This window comes from Geotrypetes seraphini, chromosome 1 (assembly GCF_902459505.1).
Source record: "Geotrypetes seraphini chromosome 1, aGeoSer1.1, whole genome shotgun sequence".
Lineage (NCBI taxonomy): Eukaryota > Metazoa > Chordata > Amphibia > Gymnophiona > Dermophiidae > Geotrypetes > Geotrypetes seraphini.
This window is the reverse complement of record NC_047084.1, coordinates 92604359-92621855: the sequence shown is the minus strand read 5'-3', so window position 1 is coordinate 92621855 and position 17497 is coordinate 92604359. Positions and strand designations below refer to the sequence as shown.

At 43.3% G+C, this 17497-nt stretch overlaps 1 protein-coding gene across 1 annotated transcript in view; it reads right to left on the bottom strand.

Moving 5' to 3' along the window:
• Nucleotides 1–17497, bottom strand: part of LOXHD1 (lipoxygenase homology domains 1) — a 485723-nt gene that overhangs the window by 230145 nt on the left and 238081 nt on the right. Inside the window, exons 23-27 of the mRNA XM_033935008.1 lie at nucleotides 16330–16490; nucleotides 8529–8826; nucleotides 7786–7937; nucleotides 6525–6658; nucleotides 452–606 (exon numbers count right to left, since the gene is read on the bottom strand). Of these exons, the coding sequence (XP_033790899.1) occupies nucleotides 452–606; nucleotides 6525–6658; nucleotides 7786–7937; nucleotides 8529–8826; nucleotides 16330–16490 (900 nt within the window). The remainder of the gene's footprint in view (nucleotides 1–451; nucleotides 607–6524; nucleotides 6659–7785; nucleotides 7938–8528; nucleotides 8827–16329; nucleotides 16491–17497) is intronic.

The window sequence follows — 17497 nt, the reverse complement described above, 5'->3', positions numbered from 1 at the left end:
TAATCGGGATATAAACAGGACAAACGACAGTGTTTGTAAAGCTGACTCTTTAAAATGCTTTTTTTTAACTAAATTAATCCCTACCCCCACCCTTTTTTACAAAATTGTAGCGTGATTCTTTTGTGATGGCTTTGGCGGTAACAGCTCCGACTCTCATAGGAATTCTATGAGCGTTGAAGCTCTTTCTGTCACGGCCGGTGCTACAAACCGCGCTACAGTTTTGTAAAATGGGGGGGGGGGGGGGGGGGGAGGGGGAGAGGGGGGGGTGTCTAGCAATAAAAATGCCCTTCTTGACAAATGAGGACATTTGGTCAGCAAACGTAAGCACCAAATCCACCTCGGAGTTCTATGTTGGCTTCAAATACACTACTAGAATAAATAAGGCTTTTATCATATCAAAATCTTAGCAATAAAACCATATAAGTAAACAAAACAACAGGTCCGTATTAACCTTTCTGCTCCAGACCCAGGGTGGCAAGACCCTGTTCATCATCACTGCCATCTTCATCCTTCCTCATAAAGGCTTCGTCCACTGGCACCAGTTGTCTCACAATCTGACCATCATCTTCATCCACAGCTAACCATCGTTGGCATGGGAAAAAATACCTATAGCATGAGAAGAATCAGAGGAATTTTGTTTGTTTTTTTAAGAATCTCTTTCTTTCCATGAAACCAATTTTGGGGCAATGTCTCCAAATGAGCTAGTTTTGACATTAGTGAACCTCACTCCTAAGTCAGGATAGGTGGCATATGATCTCAGCCTGTCAAATTTACTGCTGATGCTTGCCATAATACTTGCACTGTGCCAAAGAGAGCTTCCTTTAGGAGCTCCTAAGCTGTAACACATATAGGCAACCTATCCATGTCTCCTTGAATATGCTTGAAAATTCCTTTTAATCAACCTGTGGCTGCTTATTTAGGATTACCAGATGTCCGGATTTCACCGGACATGATCTGCTTTTGAGGACATGACCAGGGGTCCGGACGGATTTCCAAAACCTACTACTACTACTACTATAAATTATTTCTATAGAACTACCAGACGCACGCAGCATTGCACAGAGTCACAAAGAGTAAGAAAACAGTCCCTGCTCAAATGAGCTTACAATCTAAACCATCAAGACAGACAAACAAGATGTCATGGATACAGTTAAGGGAAATGGTTAATCAGCTGACTGGGTTGGAGGGCAGAGGAGTAGAGTTAAGGGTCATTGCATCTGCGCTCCTGAGAGCAGGCAATGGGGGGGGGGAGGCTATGGCAGGATTGGGGGGCACTGGGGTGGAACTAGGCGGGAATGGGTGGAACTGGGCAGACCTGGGGGCATATTTAGGGGTCCAGATTTTCCAAATGGAAAATCTGGTAACCCTATTCTTATCCATTGAAATGTGAATGTCCCAGGTAATCATAACCTCTTCACTTTTCATACTTCCATTAGGTATAAGAAAGAAACAAGGCAAGTGATCCACCAAAGAATCCAACAGTGGAACAAAACAACTGGCAGACAGTCTGGAGATAATATCAGATTTATTCAAGGTGGTCCCAGCAACAGTGTCTGACGCATTTTGCCAAACAAGGCTGACAGAGATTTAGGAGACTTATTGCATGTTTGGAGTAGGCTGTTCAGGGGGGCGGAGCCTGACAAGCACAGCAAGCGGACGCATGGAGTAGGAGCTCCTCCTGAACATTTACAAATTCGTAGATTATTTTACTCCTTTGCAACTCTAACCCTAAGATTTCATCGATCCAGTTTGAAAACACCCTGCAGATGACCCCACCAAAAACTAATAAGGTGGAATAGACCTCCACGGCCCAACTCAGTGGGAAAAGGCCTAAGCCTGAACCCAGCACACCTGAAAAAATGGCGTCCAGACTCACGGACTCTCAACTTGATTTCCTTATCGCTGAGGTGAGATCAATTGAATCGATCATGTACGCACAGGTGGAAGAAATGAAACTACCTCATGGGACCCTCGACCACCAGGGGGCATCCGCTGAAAATCAGGGGAGGGAAGTTCCATAGCGACTCCAGAAAATACTTCTTCACTGAAAGAGTGGTGGATCATTGGAACAAACTCCCACTGCAGGTGATTGAGGCCAACAGCGTGTTGAATTTTAAGAGAAGATAGGATATTCACATGGGATCTCTAAGGGAGTGAAACCAGGGGGCGGGTATTTGGAATGGGCAGACTTGGTGGGCTATAGCCCTTTTCTGCTGTCTTTTTCTATGTTTCTATGTTTCTTAGTCAGGGTGGAGTTAGAAGCATTAAATGCTCAATTTGTAGACACGAGGCATAGATTAGATGCCTTGGAGGAACAGGCTGCTTCGACACAATCAAAACTAGCCTTGCTAGATAAGCATGATAAATCTATACTCACTCTGCAAAGAGATGTTGAAGATCTTTCGAATTGGAGCCACCGTAATAATATACGGTTAATAGGATTACCGGAAGTTGCTGAAGGCTCGAACACCATTACATTTCTCCATGATTTTTTGCCTAAACTGCTCAGCATACAATTGAAGGAACTGCTAGAGATTGAGTGTGCACACCAAGCTCCATCTCACCCTATTCCTTCGCAGAAAACCCAGAGGCCAATAGTGGCAAAGATTCTCCTTTCCAGCATGTTCTTCAAATTATGAAGGCCACAAAATCACACCCTCAGCTGCTATTCCAGGAGAAACGCCTGCACAAAGTCCCAGATTTGGTGGAGTAGGCTGTTCCTTTGCATCAGCTGGCTTTCATTCCTGATTCCAGCTAGTTAAAATGTCCCTGAAGCAGCCTTGGGCGCATCTTGAATGGATCTGATATTATCTCCAGATTGACTGCCAATTGTTTTGTTCCACGTTGGATACTTCTATTAGGGTCATGATTCCAATGCTTTTCTGGTACAACAATGTCATAATGGTTGCAAAGTTTCCAGTGGAAGATATGTGCTACCTTTTTTTGTGCCTTTCTGTAAATACATGTTCTCCCATCAGACTTTTGAAGCTGGCTGTGAGATGAGTAACTTTGTCAGGCTCTTTTTAGAGAATCTACATATGTCTTTTTACCAGTTTTTTTTCTACACTTGCTGTGAACTGTATTATCTCTAAGCCACTGGCTTCAATTCACTTCCTATAAGAGTGTTTATCTACTGGGATCTCAGGTCGTGGATTTGTAAGATTTTTGAGGTAAATAACCAAAAACACACCATCACTAATAGAATAGTAAAAAAGAATAGAATGTTTTCATGCCATAGGAGACCACTTTAGAAATCTAGGCCCCCCCCCTTTTATCAAGCCGCGTTAGGTTTTTTTCTTATCGCCAGCCGCTACAGTAAAAGCTCTGATGCTCATAGAGTTCATACGAGTGTTAGAGCTTTTACCACAGCAGCTGGTGATTTTTTTTTAAAAAACCTAACGCGGTTTGATAAAAAAGGGCCCTAATTGTTAGATGGTAGGGGTGGGTTTACCAGATTTTCGGGAACGAAAATCCAGACCCATGGCCTCGCCTCCAGGCCCACCCCATTCCACCCAAGTCACGCCCTGTTTTGCCCCAGCCCCCCTCCCCTTTTACAAAACTGTGAAAGAGGTTTTTAGTGCCCGATCTACCTTCCATTGGAACAAACTACCTCAGCAGGTGATTGAGGCCAACGGTGTGTCAGATTTTAAGAGAAAATGGGATATTCACGTGGGATCTCTAAGGGAGTAAAGTCAGGGGGCTGGGTCATTGGTATGGGCAGACTTGATGGGCTATGGCCCTTTTCTGCCGTCACTTTCTATGTTTCTACCTTTCGCACCATTTTATATTTCCAGGCACCTCCCGCATACGTAATACCTATCTGTTTGCCTTCCCCTCCACGAAGGGCTGCATCTACAAGAGATTCCTTCATAGAACATTGTCATTCCAAACTGGCAAATGGAATAAATGTCTAACCAACCTCATTTCAAACACGCCCTCCTACCAAGCCTTCAGGAAATCAATCAAAACCTATCTCTTTGACAAATTTCTCAGATTCCTCCCTGCCTTGTTGTATCTCTGATAAACTTATTGCATAACCGATCTATTTCCGGTCTTACCTAACCATTCTCGACTCACTAATGTAACTGAATCACCCCACCAATGTAATTGACATTATTTGCTATCTATGTACAGTCTCTTCCTCTGTAAACCGCTCTGAACTGCTTCTGGTATTGCGGTATACAAAATAAAGTTATTATTATTACTATTTTCTGACTTCCATCTTTATATATGATCCCTGTTTTTTTCTAAGGAAACCTTTTGGCTTCTGCAGACAGAAATCAGAGACTTTCAGAAACTCTGAACACTAATGCCTCTTTGAGGACTGGACTGAAAATATTTAACGGGGAACTGAATTGCATTAAAAAAAAAAAGAAGAAAGAAAATTATCAATAGCACTAACTGCTTTCAGTTTATTTTGCAGCCTCCAAATAAATCATGACATTGATATTGTGATATTGGCTTTACAATTACAGGGTCCTTTACAAAACTGCACTACAAAGTGTGACCTTAGTGTGCCCTTACATTCAATGGCGTAGCGAGGGTAGGAGGCGCTTGGGGTGGTGGCATAACCCTGCCCTCTTCCCCACCCATCTCCGTGCACGCGCCTTCCCAACCCCCCATACCTCTTTAACTATTCGTCGGCACGAGCAACATCTGCAACCTACTGCCTGCGATAGCCTCACCCTCCAAGGTCACTTCTTGGCTTCATAGCCTGGAAGAAGGGTTACCAGACGTACGGATTTCTGCAGACATGTTCTCCTTTTGAGGACGTGTTCGGGGATCTGGATGGCTTTCAAAACCCAGCACTTTCTCTGGGTTTTGAAAAGCTTCTGGCAGCGAGCGACGTCAGGATGGCATGCGCACCTGCAACGCGGCGATGTCACGCATATGTACGCAATGGCATCGCTTCACACCAGCACATGCACAAATGCACGTTGAGGGGGTGGGGCTGTGGGCGGGCCTGAGGGCAGAATGGGGTATGGCCGACAAGAATGGGGCGGAGCCATGAGTCCGGACTTTCCGTTTGGAAAAATCTGGTGACCCTACCTGGAAGCGAATTCAGAGGGAGAGCCAAAGTTGGCGCAAGCAGCAGGTTGGAAATGTTGCTTGCACCGGCGATGAGCCAAAGAGGTATGGGGGGGGGGGGGGCGGAGAGGAGGAGAGGTGCCGGTGGCCCCACCAAGACGGTGCCTGGGGAGATCCACATCTCCCCTTTACTATGCCATTGCTTATATGGGTCTTTCCTACATGTTGAGGCCATTTGTAGCACAGCAGTAAAATGGCCGATTTTCTATTTTTTGTATTAATGGCCACATGCTAATGCTGGCATTAGCGCATGACCATTTAAAACAATTAGCATGCTCTAGTGCAGTGTATCGCAAAATGTGTGCCTCTTGAGATTTCTGTTGTACCGCGGCACACTAGGAAGGAGGCGAGGCACCGGCGCTGGCTGACTGCCTACAGGACGTGCCTCTCGCTACGAGAGGCACGTCCTGTAGGCAATCCGCTGGTGCCAGCGCCTCTCCTTCCCTCCGGCTCTCTTCCCTGCTGGCAGCTCGCACTGGAGTCGCAGGGCCCGTTTGCAGGGCCTTTGTGCTTGTGCAGATGTCGACGTGATGACATCACACATGCACATGGTGTCATCACGGCGACATCCAGGCATCTGTGTATGCCTCAAGCAGCAGGAACTAAGTTTAGTGTGCCGTGGCCCAAGAAAGCTTGGTACAAGGGCATAAAGATATATTCTGGCCAATTGTGAATTTGAAAAATTGATGAGATATGACTTCAAGCAGGGAAATCTGTAACGGCTGGCAAAGTAAAACTGATATAAAGGCCACTCCTGCTAAGCTTAGAGTTGCAAAAATACCCCAGAAAAAAAAAAATAATAATTATGAGATAGCTTGATTTAGCATTGGATGCAGTGGTATAGTGAGGGTGAGAGGCCCTCCTTCCACCCACCTCCACTCATTCCTTCTCCGCCCCCTCCTGCCGCATGCATGCCACTTCCTCTACCTTACCTCTGTAACGTTCCTGGAATGAGCAGCAACCCCATAGCTGCTGAGGTGCCAGCATTGGCTCTTCCTCTGATGTCACTTCCTAGGCACGGGTAAAGGATGAAGTGACATCAAAGGAAGAGCTGATGCTGGCGCGACAGCGGGTTGGGGTTGCTGCTCATGCCAGGAACGTTACAGAGAAGGGAGGCGGCCCAAATGCACAGCAGTAGGGGGTGGGGAAGGAGCGTAGGGGGGCTGAGAGGAGGATGGGTGCCCACGTCCTCACCAAGACAGCGCCCAAGGCAGATTGCCCCTCCCCCCTTACTACGCCACTGATTGGATGTACCTAATGGCATGAATGGATCTGTTCTAGTTTGTTTAAGAGCAGCAGGTGTGGTGGAGTAAAACCAGGCCTGGATCAAATTGGGAGTAGTTACTAGCAAAATCAGGCTTTGCTTAGCTTCAAATTATTTTTTTTTCCAAAGGTCAAAAGTCAAGTGAATACATGGAATTCAGAATTCTGCTCACGTGACATTGTCTTTGCAATCTACAATCTCCACTCGGTCCAGGAACCAGGCTGCGTTGACTCCCGAATTATCATGGCAGATGCGTAACTTCTTCAAGATTCCCAGGTCAATGGCCTTGATGGTGAATATGTCCTCCTGAAGGACCAACACATGAAAGAAACGCGTTGGCAGCTGGGAAACAAAGCCATACAAGGATCCCCCCCCAACCCACCCTCAAGCCACTAGGCCTGCCATGAAAAGCAATTAAATTAGACCTGGTGGAGAGGAAAACAAGTGACGGAATTCAAAATCAGAGTGAAATGAACACAGAGGCTCTCGAATCAGAAAATGAAAGGTACATAAATTGAAGAACTGAGGCCTGCACTGGGCAGATTGGCCCGGTCTGTGTCCCGTTATTTGGCAATTCGGTTTAGGATGGGGCGGGGAGGGCTTCGATGGAAACTCCAGTAATTTGGAACACGAGGATGGTGCTGGGCAGACTTATACCATCTGTATCCAGCACACGACGAGACGGTTTGGCTAGGCTGGAGTGAGCTTCAACGGCAGCTCCAGTAGTTGGAACCTCAGGGCGGTACCGTGAAGACTTCTACAGTGTATGGGCTGACCGTATGGACCATTCTGGTCTTTATCTGCTGTCATTTACTTAGGGCTCCTTTTACTGAGGTGCGCTAGCGCTTTTAGCGCACGCAGGAAATTACCATGCGCTACACCGCGCGCTAAGCTTCCAGAACTAATGCCAGCTCAATGCTGGCGTTAAGGTCTAGCGCGCGCAGCAATGTAGCATGCGCTATTCCACACGTTAAAGCCCTAACGCGGCTTAGTAAAAGGAGCTCTAAAGTATGTTACTATATTACTGTTATTCAAATATGTTAATGAGAGGAATAGGAATCATCAAATGAATAAGGATTTAATAAATCAGAGAGGTCATATTCTTCCTAAGGGTTAGACATGAGTATAAGACCGGTTATTCATGCAGGAAATTACGATCTGAATAATTACTGCTCCCGGTGGAGACAGAAACCTCACAATGCTGATTTTATCATCTGTTGTTCACTTGATTTCAAGACACTTTGCTAAAGTTTTCTTATCTTCTTGACATATATATATATTTTTTTTTTAATTTACATTATTTTTATTCCCCCTTCTAATTAATTCAGAACAGATCACAATATTTAACAATACAGCTACCCTACAAGATTGCTAACCCATGTGAAAAACAACCAATTGTGTTTCACAAGCCACAGCGAGAGCAAAATCCCTACCTGTCGCCTCTCAAACTTATTTAGGTGGTTTGACTTTTTCAGCTGGCGCTCACCAGTGTCCCCTCTTTCTCCATAGATGTTCACATAGGCATTGGCATCGGTGCCGGCCCCCAACATGCTCCCAGTAAACACGTGAACTTTGTAGGTGTTCTCTGTAAGGAGCAGTGAGCAGAGATAGATTCTGGGTCTGATTCATTAAGATCTTTTGCAGAGACACAGAACAGTAGAAAAAAAAAACCTCACTGCAAATAACTACCAGAGGCATAGTATAGACATTCATTCTCTGAGAATATTTTCCTTAATAATGGAGTGAATGCAATCTCTTCATAAGTGCTTGAAATAAGAAATCGAGGGGGAATTATCAGCTGGTGGCAGACAGCGATTTTTATTAAAAATGAGGTTGCTGCTAGTTGAATTAGTTCCGGAAATATGATGCTAGCCACTTTCCAGGTACTGGTACTGAATATGCCTATCCTGTCTGGTTAAACTGTGCTGTATACAGACCCCCTAAGAATTCTGGATTTAAACCACAATTCTCTTTGGGGTCCTTTTTCTAAGGTGCAATAACAAATATAGAGTGTGCTAAGGCCCTGATTCTTAGGGTTGCCAGATGTCGAGATTCCCTCGGACATGTCCTCCTTTTTTGAGCAACTTGCTATCCAAGTCTCTTCAGAAGTAAATGGCATTGTTCAATTTGGCTCAAAACTACTTTAGCATCGCTTTGTTTCATTTAATTTATTTACCTTCAAGTTCTGATCCTTCCTCGGGCAGTAGCTCCACAACCAGCTCCCCGTCACCTTCATCTCTGGCCAGCCAGCGCTGGCATGCAAAGTTATACGTTTCTACAGTTTCTTCTTCTTTCAGTTCCTCTACCTCCTCACTGGATTTCTTCTTCTTTTTCTTCTTCTTCTTGTCAGGCTCTTCCACTGTCAACTTAAGTCGCTTGATGGTTACGGTTTCTAAGTACCAGCCGTCACCAATACCTTTGCCATCATGGCCAATCCTGAGTTTAATGATCTTGCCTACATCTGCAGCCTCTATCTATGAGAGAAGAGATGTTAATAGGCATTAAATTTAATTTAGTTTAATATAAAAATTTATATTCCATGATTTCACCATGGAGGTATTCTGCCCCAGCAGCCTTATACTAGTTTTTATGGTATAGCTCTAAAACATGTTTAATGCTATTCTCACTTCTTAGAATTTGAAGTCAGCATTCATTTCCTGCTGTGATATGTGAGCAATGCATTGTGTGTAATGTAGTCTCATACATAATGCAACCATCATGTGTACCTGCATAAGCTTTATTACTAGTGGTCTTATCTCCTATAAAGACCTCCTTCTTCTCTCTCTCTCTCAGCTGAGCTTGAATCCTTTGTCTACCTGCTGTTATTTCCTGATCACCTCTACTAATCTAATCTAATCTAATCTAATCCTTAGGTTTGTATACCGCATCATCTCCACGTTCGTAGAGCTCAACGCGGTTTACAGTAGGAGAAATAGGAAGGAACTACAACAGAGGGTTAGAGGTAGAAGTATGAAGAAAATTTAGAGGACTTGGGATGCCAGATATAAGAGTTTCCTTGATTCCTAAGTTGGAGGGAGACTTACATTTTTTGAGAAAAGCCAGGTTTTCAGATGTTTGCGGAAAACTTGGAGAGAGCTCAAGTTCCGAAGAGGTGAGGTAAGGTTGTTCCAGAGCTCAGTGATTTTGAAGTGGAGGGAGGTCCCTAGCTTTCCTGTGTGGGAAATGCCTTTTAGGGAGGGGAAGGAAAGTTTTAATTTGAGGGAGGATCTGGTGGTATTAGGGTTTGAGGAATTCCAAGAAAGAGGGATAAAGGGAGGGAGGATACCATATAGGATTTTGAAAGCTAAACAGGTGCATTTATAAGTGGACCCTGGCGATTATCGGAAGCCAGTGGAGCTTGGCCAGGAGCGGGGAGACATGGTCAAATTTACTTTTAGCGAAGATGAGCTTGGCCGCGGCATTCTGAATCCATTGGAGTCTGTGGAGGTTTTTCTTAGTTAGGCTTAAGTAGATAGAGTTGCAGTAGTCTAATCTGGAGAGGATGATGGATTGGACAAGGAGGGTAAAATGTTTTTGATGGAAGCAGGATCTAACTTTCCTCAGCATGTGAAGGCTGAAAAAGCATTTTATTACCAAGGATTGGAGGTGGTCATTGAAGGACAATGTGGAATCAATGATGATGCCCAAGACCTTGCTCGAGAACTCAAGCTGCAGAGAGGAGCCAGAGGGTAGTGGGATGGAGGTGTGACCTATCTCCAATCAAAGACTATCTTCTATGACCTCCTCTGTAACATGGTGTCAGGCTCTGACCCTATTGGTCCCTTCTCCTCACCCACTCCTTTTACTAAGCCGTGGTAAGTGCCAATGCACACTTAACCATAGCTTAAAAGGGCTTAACATGGAAAGCACTGAGGAATCCTTCAGTAAAAGCCCAACAAATCCAAGACCGATAGTATGGCACACGACCTCCTCCTACTGGAGAATTGGTCCAGGACCTGGCAACTAAACTTCAATGCCAAAAAATGCAAGGTCATGCACCTTGGCAACAAAAATCCATGTAAGACTTACACTCTTAATGGTGAGATCCTAGAGAGAACTGTAGCGGAACGAGACTTAGGGGTAATCATCAGTGAGGACATGAAGACTGCAACTCAGGTGAAGAAAGCTTCATCTAAAGCCAGACAAATCATGGGTTGCATACGAAGGAGTTTCGTTAGCCGTAAGCCCAAAGTCATAATGCCATTATATAGGTCCATGGTGAGACCCCATCTGGAATACTGTGTACAATTCTGGAGACCACATTACCGCAAAGATGTGCTGAGACTTGAGTCGGTCCAGCGAATGGCCACACGGATGGTCACGGGGCTCAGGGATCTCCCATATGAGGAACGGCTGAATAAACTGCAGCTCTACTCCCTTGAGGAACGCAGGGAGAGGGGGGACATGATCGAGACATTCAAGTACCTCACGCGCCGTATCGAGGTGGGGGAGGATATCTTCTTCTTCAAGGAACCCAAGTCAACACGAGGGCATCCATGGAAAATCAGGGGAGGGACATTACATGGCGACATCAGGAAATTCTTCTTCACCGAGAGGGTGGTGGATCGATGGAATGGTCTTCCGAGGCAGGTGATTGAGGCCAGCAGTGTGCCTGATTTTAAAGCTAAATGGGATCGAAAGGTGGGATCTCTTCGCAAAGGGAGGTAGGGGAGGGTCATTGATGTGGGCAGACTTGATGGGCCTTGGCCCTTATCTGCCGTCACCTTCTATGTTTTCTATGTATGTTTCTATGTAATGTACATGCACAAACACATGCTAAACAAATTTTCTTTATTTTTCTTGGAGGGGGCATGTCTGAGGTGGATAGTGGGTGTGGCAGCACAAATCAATTAGTACAGTCATATTACCACGCACTGACTAATACGTGATTAGCTCATGAGTACAGAATGACACGGGGAAAAAAATTTATCACCGGCCCTGCCCCGTCCCCGTGAGCTCGGTCTCCGACCCTGTCCCGTCGCCGCGAGCTCAGATCCCGTCACTACCCCATCCCCGCAAGCTCAGTCCCCGTCCCCGCCTTGCAAACTGTCAGATCCCATTCATACAAGCCTCGAATAGTTATGATTTTACACTGAACTTATTTTATTAAAGTATAAAAAGAGACAATATTCTGTGCAATTGTCATTTTATAAACACAAATAATACAGAGCAAGGATCAACAAAGCCCCTGTCTCCCCTCCCTTTAACAAATATCCTCTTCACTATTGTGAAAACTGAACAAACCAAATTACTACAGAATGCTACATAGAAAAATCAAGCTAACAGAATACTTCAGTCACACATGGCAGGAGTGTTACGGGAGTGCAACTAGGGCAATTGCCCTCTGGTCATAGAGAGAGCCCTAAGCCAGCTGGAAATTAAAGAAGCACAGCCTGCACTTTGCGGTTCCTAGTTGTGTCTAATACCAGCTCTAGCAGGATACATATTTCATATCTGAAATATTCTAATCACAAAATATAAAATAAATTAATTTTTTTCTACCTTTCGTTGTCTGGTAATTTTATTCTTCAAATCACATTGGTCTCAGGCTTTGGTTTTGGGTTCCTTCTGTCTTCATTGTAGCATGGCTGGCTCCTGAAGATAAAATAGGCGCAAGAGGAGCTGGGGAGGAGATGCCGAGTCTGACACGGGTGCAATTTTTTTTTTACCACAGGAGCAAGACTTTTCACCGCTCCCATGGGGCGATAAAAGGTCTTGTCCCCATTCCCACATTAAACCAGTTGCAAATGTCTCCATTCCTGCGGATTTTCTGCGGTGACCACGGTTTACCGCGTTAAACAGTCCTCCGTGTCATTCTCTATTCATGAGCTTTTACCGCCTACAAAATGGGTGGCAGTGAGGCCTCATGCGCTAAGTTTTGGAAATGACTTCACACTGATGGCAACATTAGCAAATGTCCATTAATTCAGAAAATGGAAACTGTGCCTTAACACACAGGCTAGCACACCCAAGTAAGGGTGTGCTAAGGCCACTTTTCACGGCAGCTTAGTGAAAGGACCCCTAAGTATTTATACAGTGCCCGAAACTACGAGGGTTGTTCAAAACGTTTCCGCACTTTCATAATTTCATGGGAAATGGTTGGGGTGGGAGAAGTGGTATGAGGTCGTGTTGGAGAATGTCTTGTCACTAATCAGTCAGGCTCACCTTATGTTGGAAAAGTGATGTAATTTGCTTCTGAGAGATTTAATAAAGAGTGTTTAAAAAAATAAAAGTGTGGAAACATTTTGAAGAGCCCTCATATATTCTTTTTTTTTTTAATTTTTTTAAAATAATTCTTTATTCATTTTTAAAAATTACATTAAGTGTTAAATCTTTTCATTCACAGTAACAATAAATACATCACTTATAAACAATCATTGGTTTATTACATAAATTCTTATCCCTACCCCTCTCCCATCCCTCCCAACCATATACTCCATTATTATTTATCTATATATATAAAATCGGAGGTATGTATGTGTGTATGTATGTATGTATGTGTGTGTGTATGTGCCGCGATCACGCAAAAACGGCTTGACCGATTTGAACGAAACTTGGTATGCTGATCCCTCACTACCTGGGGTGATATGTTCTGGGGGTCTAGCGGCCCACCTGCACACGTGGGCGGAGCTACAAACAGAACATCAGATTTCACCCATTCATGTCAATGGAAACAATGTAAAAAGCTGCCATTCTCACAGTAATTCCAACTACCTGGGGTGATATGTTCTGGGGGTCTCGCGGCCCACCTGCACACGTGGGCGGAGCTACAAACATAAATTCATATTTCACCCATTCATGTCAATGGAAAAAATGTAAAAAGATGCCATTCTCACAGTAATTCCAAAACGGCTTGACCGATTTGAATGAAACTTGGTATGCAGATCCCTCACTACCTGGGGTGATATGTTCTGGGGGTCTCCCGGCCCACCTGCACACGTGGGCGGAGCTACAAACAGAACATCAGATTTCACCCATTCATGTCAATGGAAAAAATGTAAAAAGCTGCCATTCTCACAGTAATTCAAAAACGGCTTGACCGATTTGAACGAAACTTGGTATGCACATCCCTCACTACCTGGGGTGATATGTTCTGGGGGTCTCGCGGCCCACCTGCACACGTGGGCGGAGCTACAAACAGAACATCAGATTTCACCCATTCATGTCAATGGAAAAAATGTAAAAAGCTGCCATTCTCACAGTAATTCAAAAACGGCTTGACCGATTTGAACGAAACTTGGTATGCACATCCCTCACTACCTGGGGTGATATGTTCTGGGGGTCTCGCGGCCCACCTGCACATGTGGGCGGAGCTACAAACAGAAAATCTGATTTCACCCATTCATGTCAATGGAAAAAATGTAAAAAGCTGCCATTCTCAATGTAATTCAAAAACGGCTTGACCGATTTGAACGAAACTTGGTATGCAGATCCCTCACTACCTGGGGTGATATGTTCTGGGGGTCTCGCGGCACACCTGCACACGTGGGCAGAGCTACAAACAGAAAATCTGATTTCACCCATTCATATCAATGGAAAAAATGTAAAAAGCTGCCATTCTCACAGTAATTCAAAAACGGCTTGACCGATTTGAACGAAACTTGGTATGCAGATCCCTCACTACCTGGGGTGATATGTTCTGGGGGTCTCGCGGCCCACAACTCTATGTTGCTTGCTCAAGGGTGTGTTCACCCAAGAATTTATATGTTCTTGCTCCAGGAGGTGAAACTAAAAATGTTGTTTATAATCACGTTTTGCGTTAGTTGTATTGTATTCATTTTGTCAAATATTTCACATTATAATTTGAAAATTGTACTTTTTATTAAGCTGTAAAAAAATAATTTCATTCACCACTATAAAGTATCTTTATTTGAATCCATTTACAGTGTTATTGCTATAATTAAATACCCGTGCAACGCCGGGGCATCAGCTAGTTGTATGATATATGTAATAATAAAATACCCCCCTCCCTACCTCATAAACTGATAAACATAAGGGAAATAATTTTACTTAATCCTGAAATTTCTTAAAATATCCCTTTTGTAAAGCAATAAATCTTTCCATTTTATAGATATGGCATAAAGAACTCCACCAAAAATTATAATATAATCTCCTCCAGTCCTTCCAATTATATGTGATTTGTTGAATGGCAACCCCTGTCATTATTAGTAATAATTTATTGTTATTCGTAAAAATCTGACTTTTTGCTCTCATATCCATACCAAATATCACAGTATCATAGGATAATGCCACTGGGTTCTCTAATAAATTATTAATTTGGTCCCAAATTGATTTCCAAAAATTCATAATATATGGGCAATGAAACAATAAATGATCTAAAGTTCCTGCTTCTAAATGACAATGCTAACATCTATTAGACAAAGAACTATCTAATTTTTGCAACCTAACAGGGGTCCATAACGCTCTTAGATGGTTGCAATTGAAGCATGCCATTCAGGCAGGGTTCCCTGATTGGAAAAACCTTAATAATCATTATAGTATGGAGTTTCTTTGTTTTCAGACAGACTTCTTGGGTCACCAGGCCGCCCAGTGGTATAAAGTATTAAGTGGATTTACTAGGAAGAAATTAAAAACTGGTTTAAGAGATATTTGGAGCATTGAGATTAAGCATGAAATTACTGCATCTCAATGGCCACGAATTTGGTCTTGGAGGATGAAATGTACGGTGTCAGCATCTATGAGACAAACTTTGGTTTTTTCTGTTACACAGAGCGTTATGGACCCCTGTTAGGTTGCCCTCATATATTCTATAGTGAATGCATACTACATGAAGGTATTCATATCATACAGATAAGAGTGAGCTTTTGTTGAGTCTAGGAGTGGTTCCACATCTTTTAGCATGAAAAAATGCTTTTATTGAAGAATCTTTTATCATTGTCATGAATTGAGAAAATTAGTGAGCTGCAACGTAGGATCCCATCTTCTTAGCTGCGTTTGCTGTAAATTCATCAGTAGTGTGTGTTAACAGTTAAAGTGGGCGCTGTGCTAATGGTGGCACTTTTCACAATTTATGTGCACTAATTTCCTAGTGACAGCGAACTAACTCCCCCTTTTAGGAAGCCGCATTAGGGTTTTTTTTTTAAAATCACAGGCCGCGGCGGTAAAAATTCTGATGCTCATAGAATTCCTATGAGAGTCAGAGCTTTTACAGCTGCGATCTGTGATTTAAAAAAACCCCTAACGTGGCTTCATAAAAGGGAAGGAAAAATTTGTGAACAATTAAATTGATTTTTAATGGGTTCAATGGCGTGGTACTTGATCATGCCATTAAAAACTCATTAAATATCAATTTTTTAAAATTAGTAACTCAGGCTGTGCATGGATATCTGCACAGCACCTAACTCGAGACACCCTCCAATGCCTAATGATGCCTTCATGAAAAATAGGTATGGTTAGAGGTGGAGAATAGGCGTGGCAGACTTAGGTGTCGTTAAGGCGACCAGCACCTACCTCTAAGATGCCTAGCAACACCTAAGCACCGCTAAGCATGATTCTATAAGCTGGGCCTAGTGGTTGACTGACAACCATACCGACTGGCGCCTAGAAGTTAAGTGCAGTTAGGCGCCATTTGTAGAATCCAGCCCTTAATGCACTGAAAATTGATTTAATGCCATTTACTTTGGGCTCCTTTTACAAAGCCGCAGTAGCGATACTGCCACAGTAGTGATACTGCAACAGTAAATGCACCAAACCCCATTCAGTTCCTATGGGCCTTGGTGCATTCATCATGGCAGCATCGCTACCACGACTTTGTGGAAGGGGCCCTTCATAAATTAATGTGTATACGATTGATTTGCACATGTTAAAAAGTTCTACTGATGATTTGTTCATCTTAACAATTTAACAGAAACTCAAAGAATATACACGAGTACAAAAATCCTCTAGCGTAGTCAGAATTATTACATTAGTTTGTCTCTGAACAGTTTTATGTAATACTAGAATTGTGCTTTGCAAACCTTAAATATGTCGACTGCTCCTCTTTCAAAGTCATTCGATCTACTTTTTAGGATGGTCTCCTCTGATTTTCCATTCTCACCATAAAGTTGCATAAACACATTGGCGTTGGTACCTGCTCCTCGGACCTTCCCAGTTGCTACTATCACCTCGTAATTGATCACTTAACAAAAAAACCAAAAATGTGTTTTATTACATGTAAGAGGACTCCATTTTTAAAAATGTGGGGACACAGTCAAGATTAGGGTAGGGGGAAGAAGAAATCTGCAACAAGTTACTTAACCCTCTTTTGCTCCAGGTACAGAAATGTAGGTTGTGAGCCCACTAGGGACAAATAAAGGCCCAAATTCTATAAATGGCGTCACTAGTTAAGTAAACACAACGCAAGCCCCTCGAAAAAACAAACAATATATTCTCACTACACTTTCGACCTGGTTTACAGCACAGCACAACTACTCATGAAAGATCAACAGAGTCCACAAAGAGAAGTACTAGACATTCCACAGGTATAGAGTTCCAGAACAAGGCAAAAAAACCTACAATATGCACATCAACAAAGCTTCTTCTATGAAAATTATGAAAAGGAGGAAAAAGCCTCAGATCCCCCCCCTCCACCAAACCGAGAAACTCAGGTTGAAAACAGGTGGAGTTTTACAGGGTGTGATAAAGTCACTGGCATAAAAAACCTCCTCAATAATATTTCAATAAAGAAAAGCCTTGTGCAATGCAAGTAGGAAATACCTTGCCTTGTATCGGGAACCCTATGATCTGAGAATGATTTGAAAAGCCAAATTCTATTGAGTGCACAGAGAGACACCGCACATCGACGGTGGCCAGCGTTTCGCTAATTATGAGCTGCCTCAGGATGTGAAGTCACAGTCAATCTCTCAAGTCAACTCCTTGGTCAAACATGATGGTTCCCCAAACACAGCATAATTTTCATAGAAGAAGCTTTGTTGATGTGCATATTGTAGGTTTTTTTGCCTTGTTCTGGAACTCTATACCTGTGGAATGTCTAGTACTTCTCTTTGTGGACTCTGTTGATCTTTCATGAGTAGTTGTGCTGTGCTGTAAACCAGGTTGAAAGTGTAATGAGAATAAGTCACTAGTTAAGTGCCATTAAGCACCCTAATGGCACCAGCTTTAATTGGTTTAATTGGCTTTAATCGA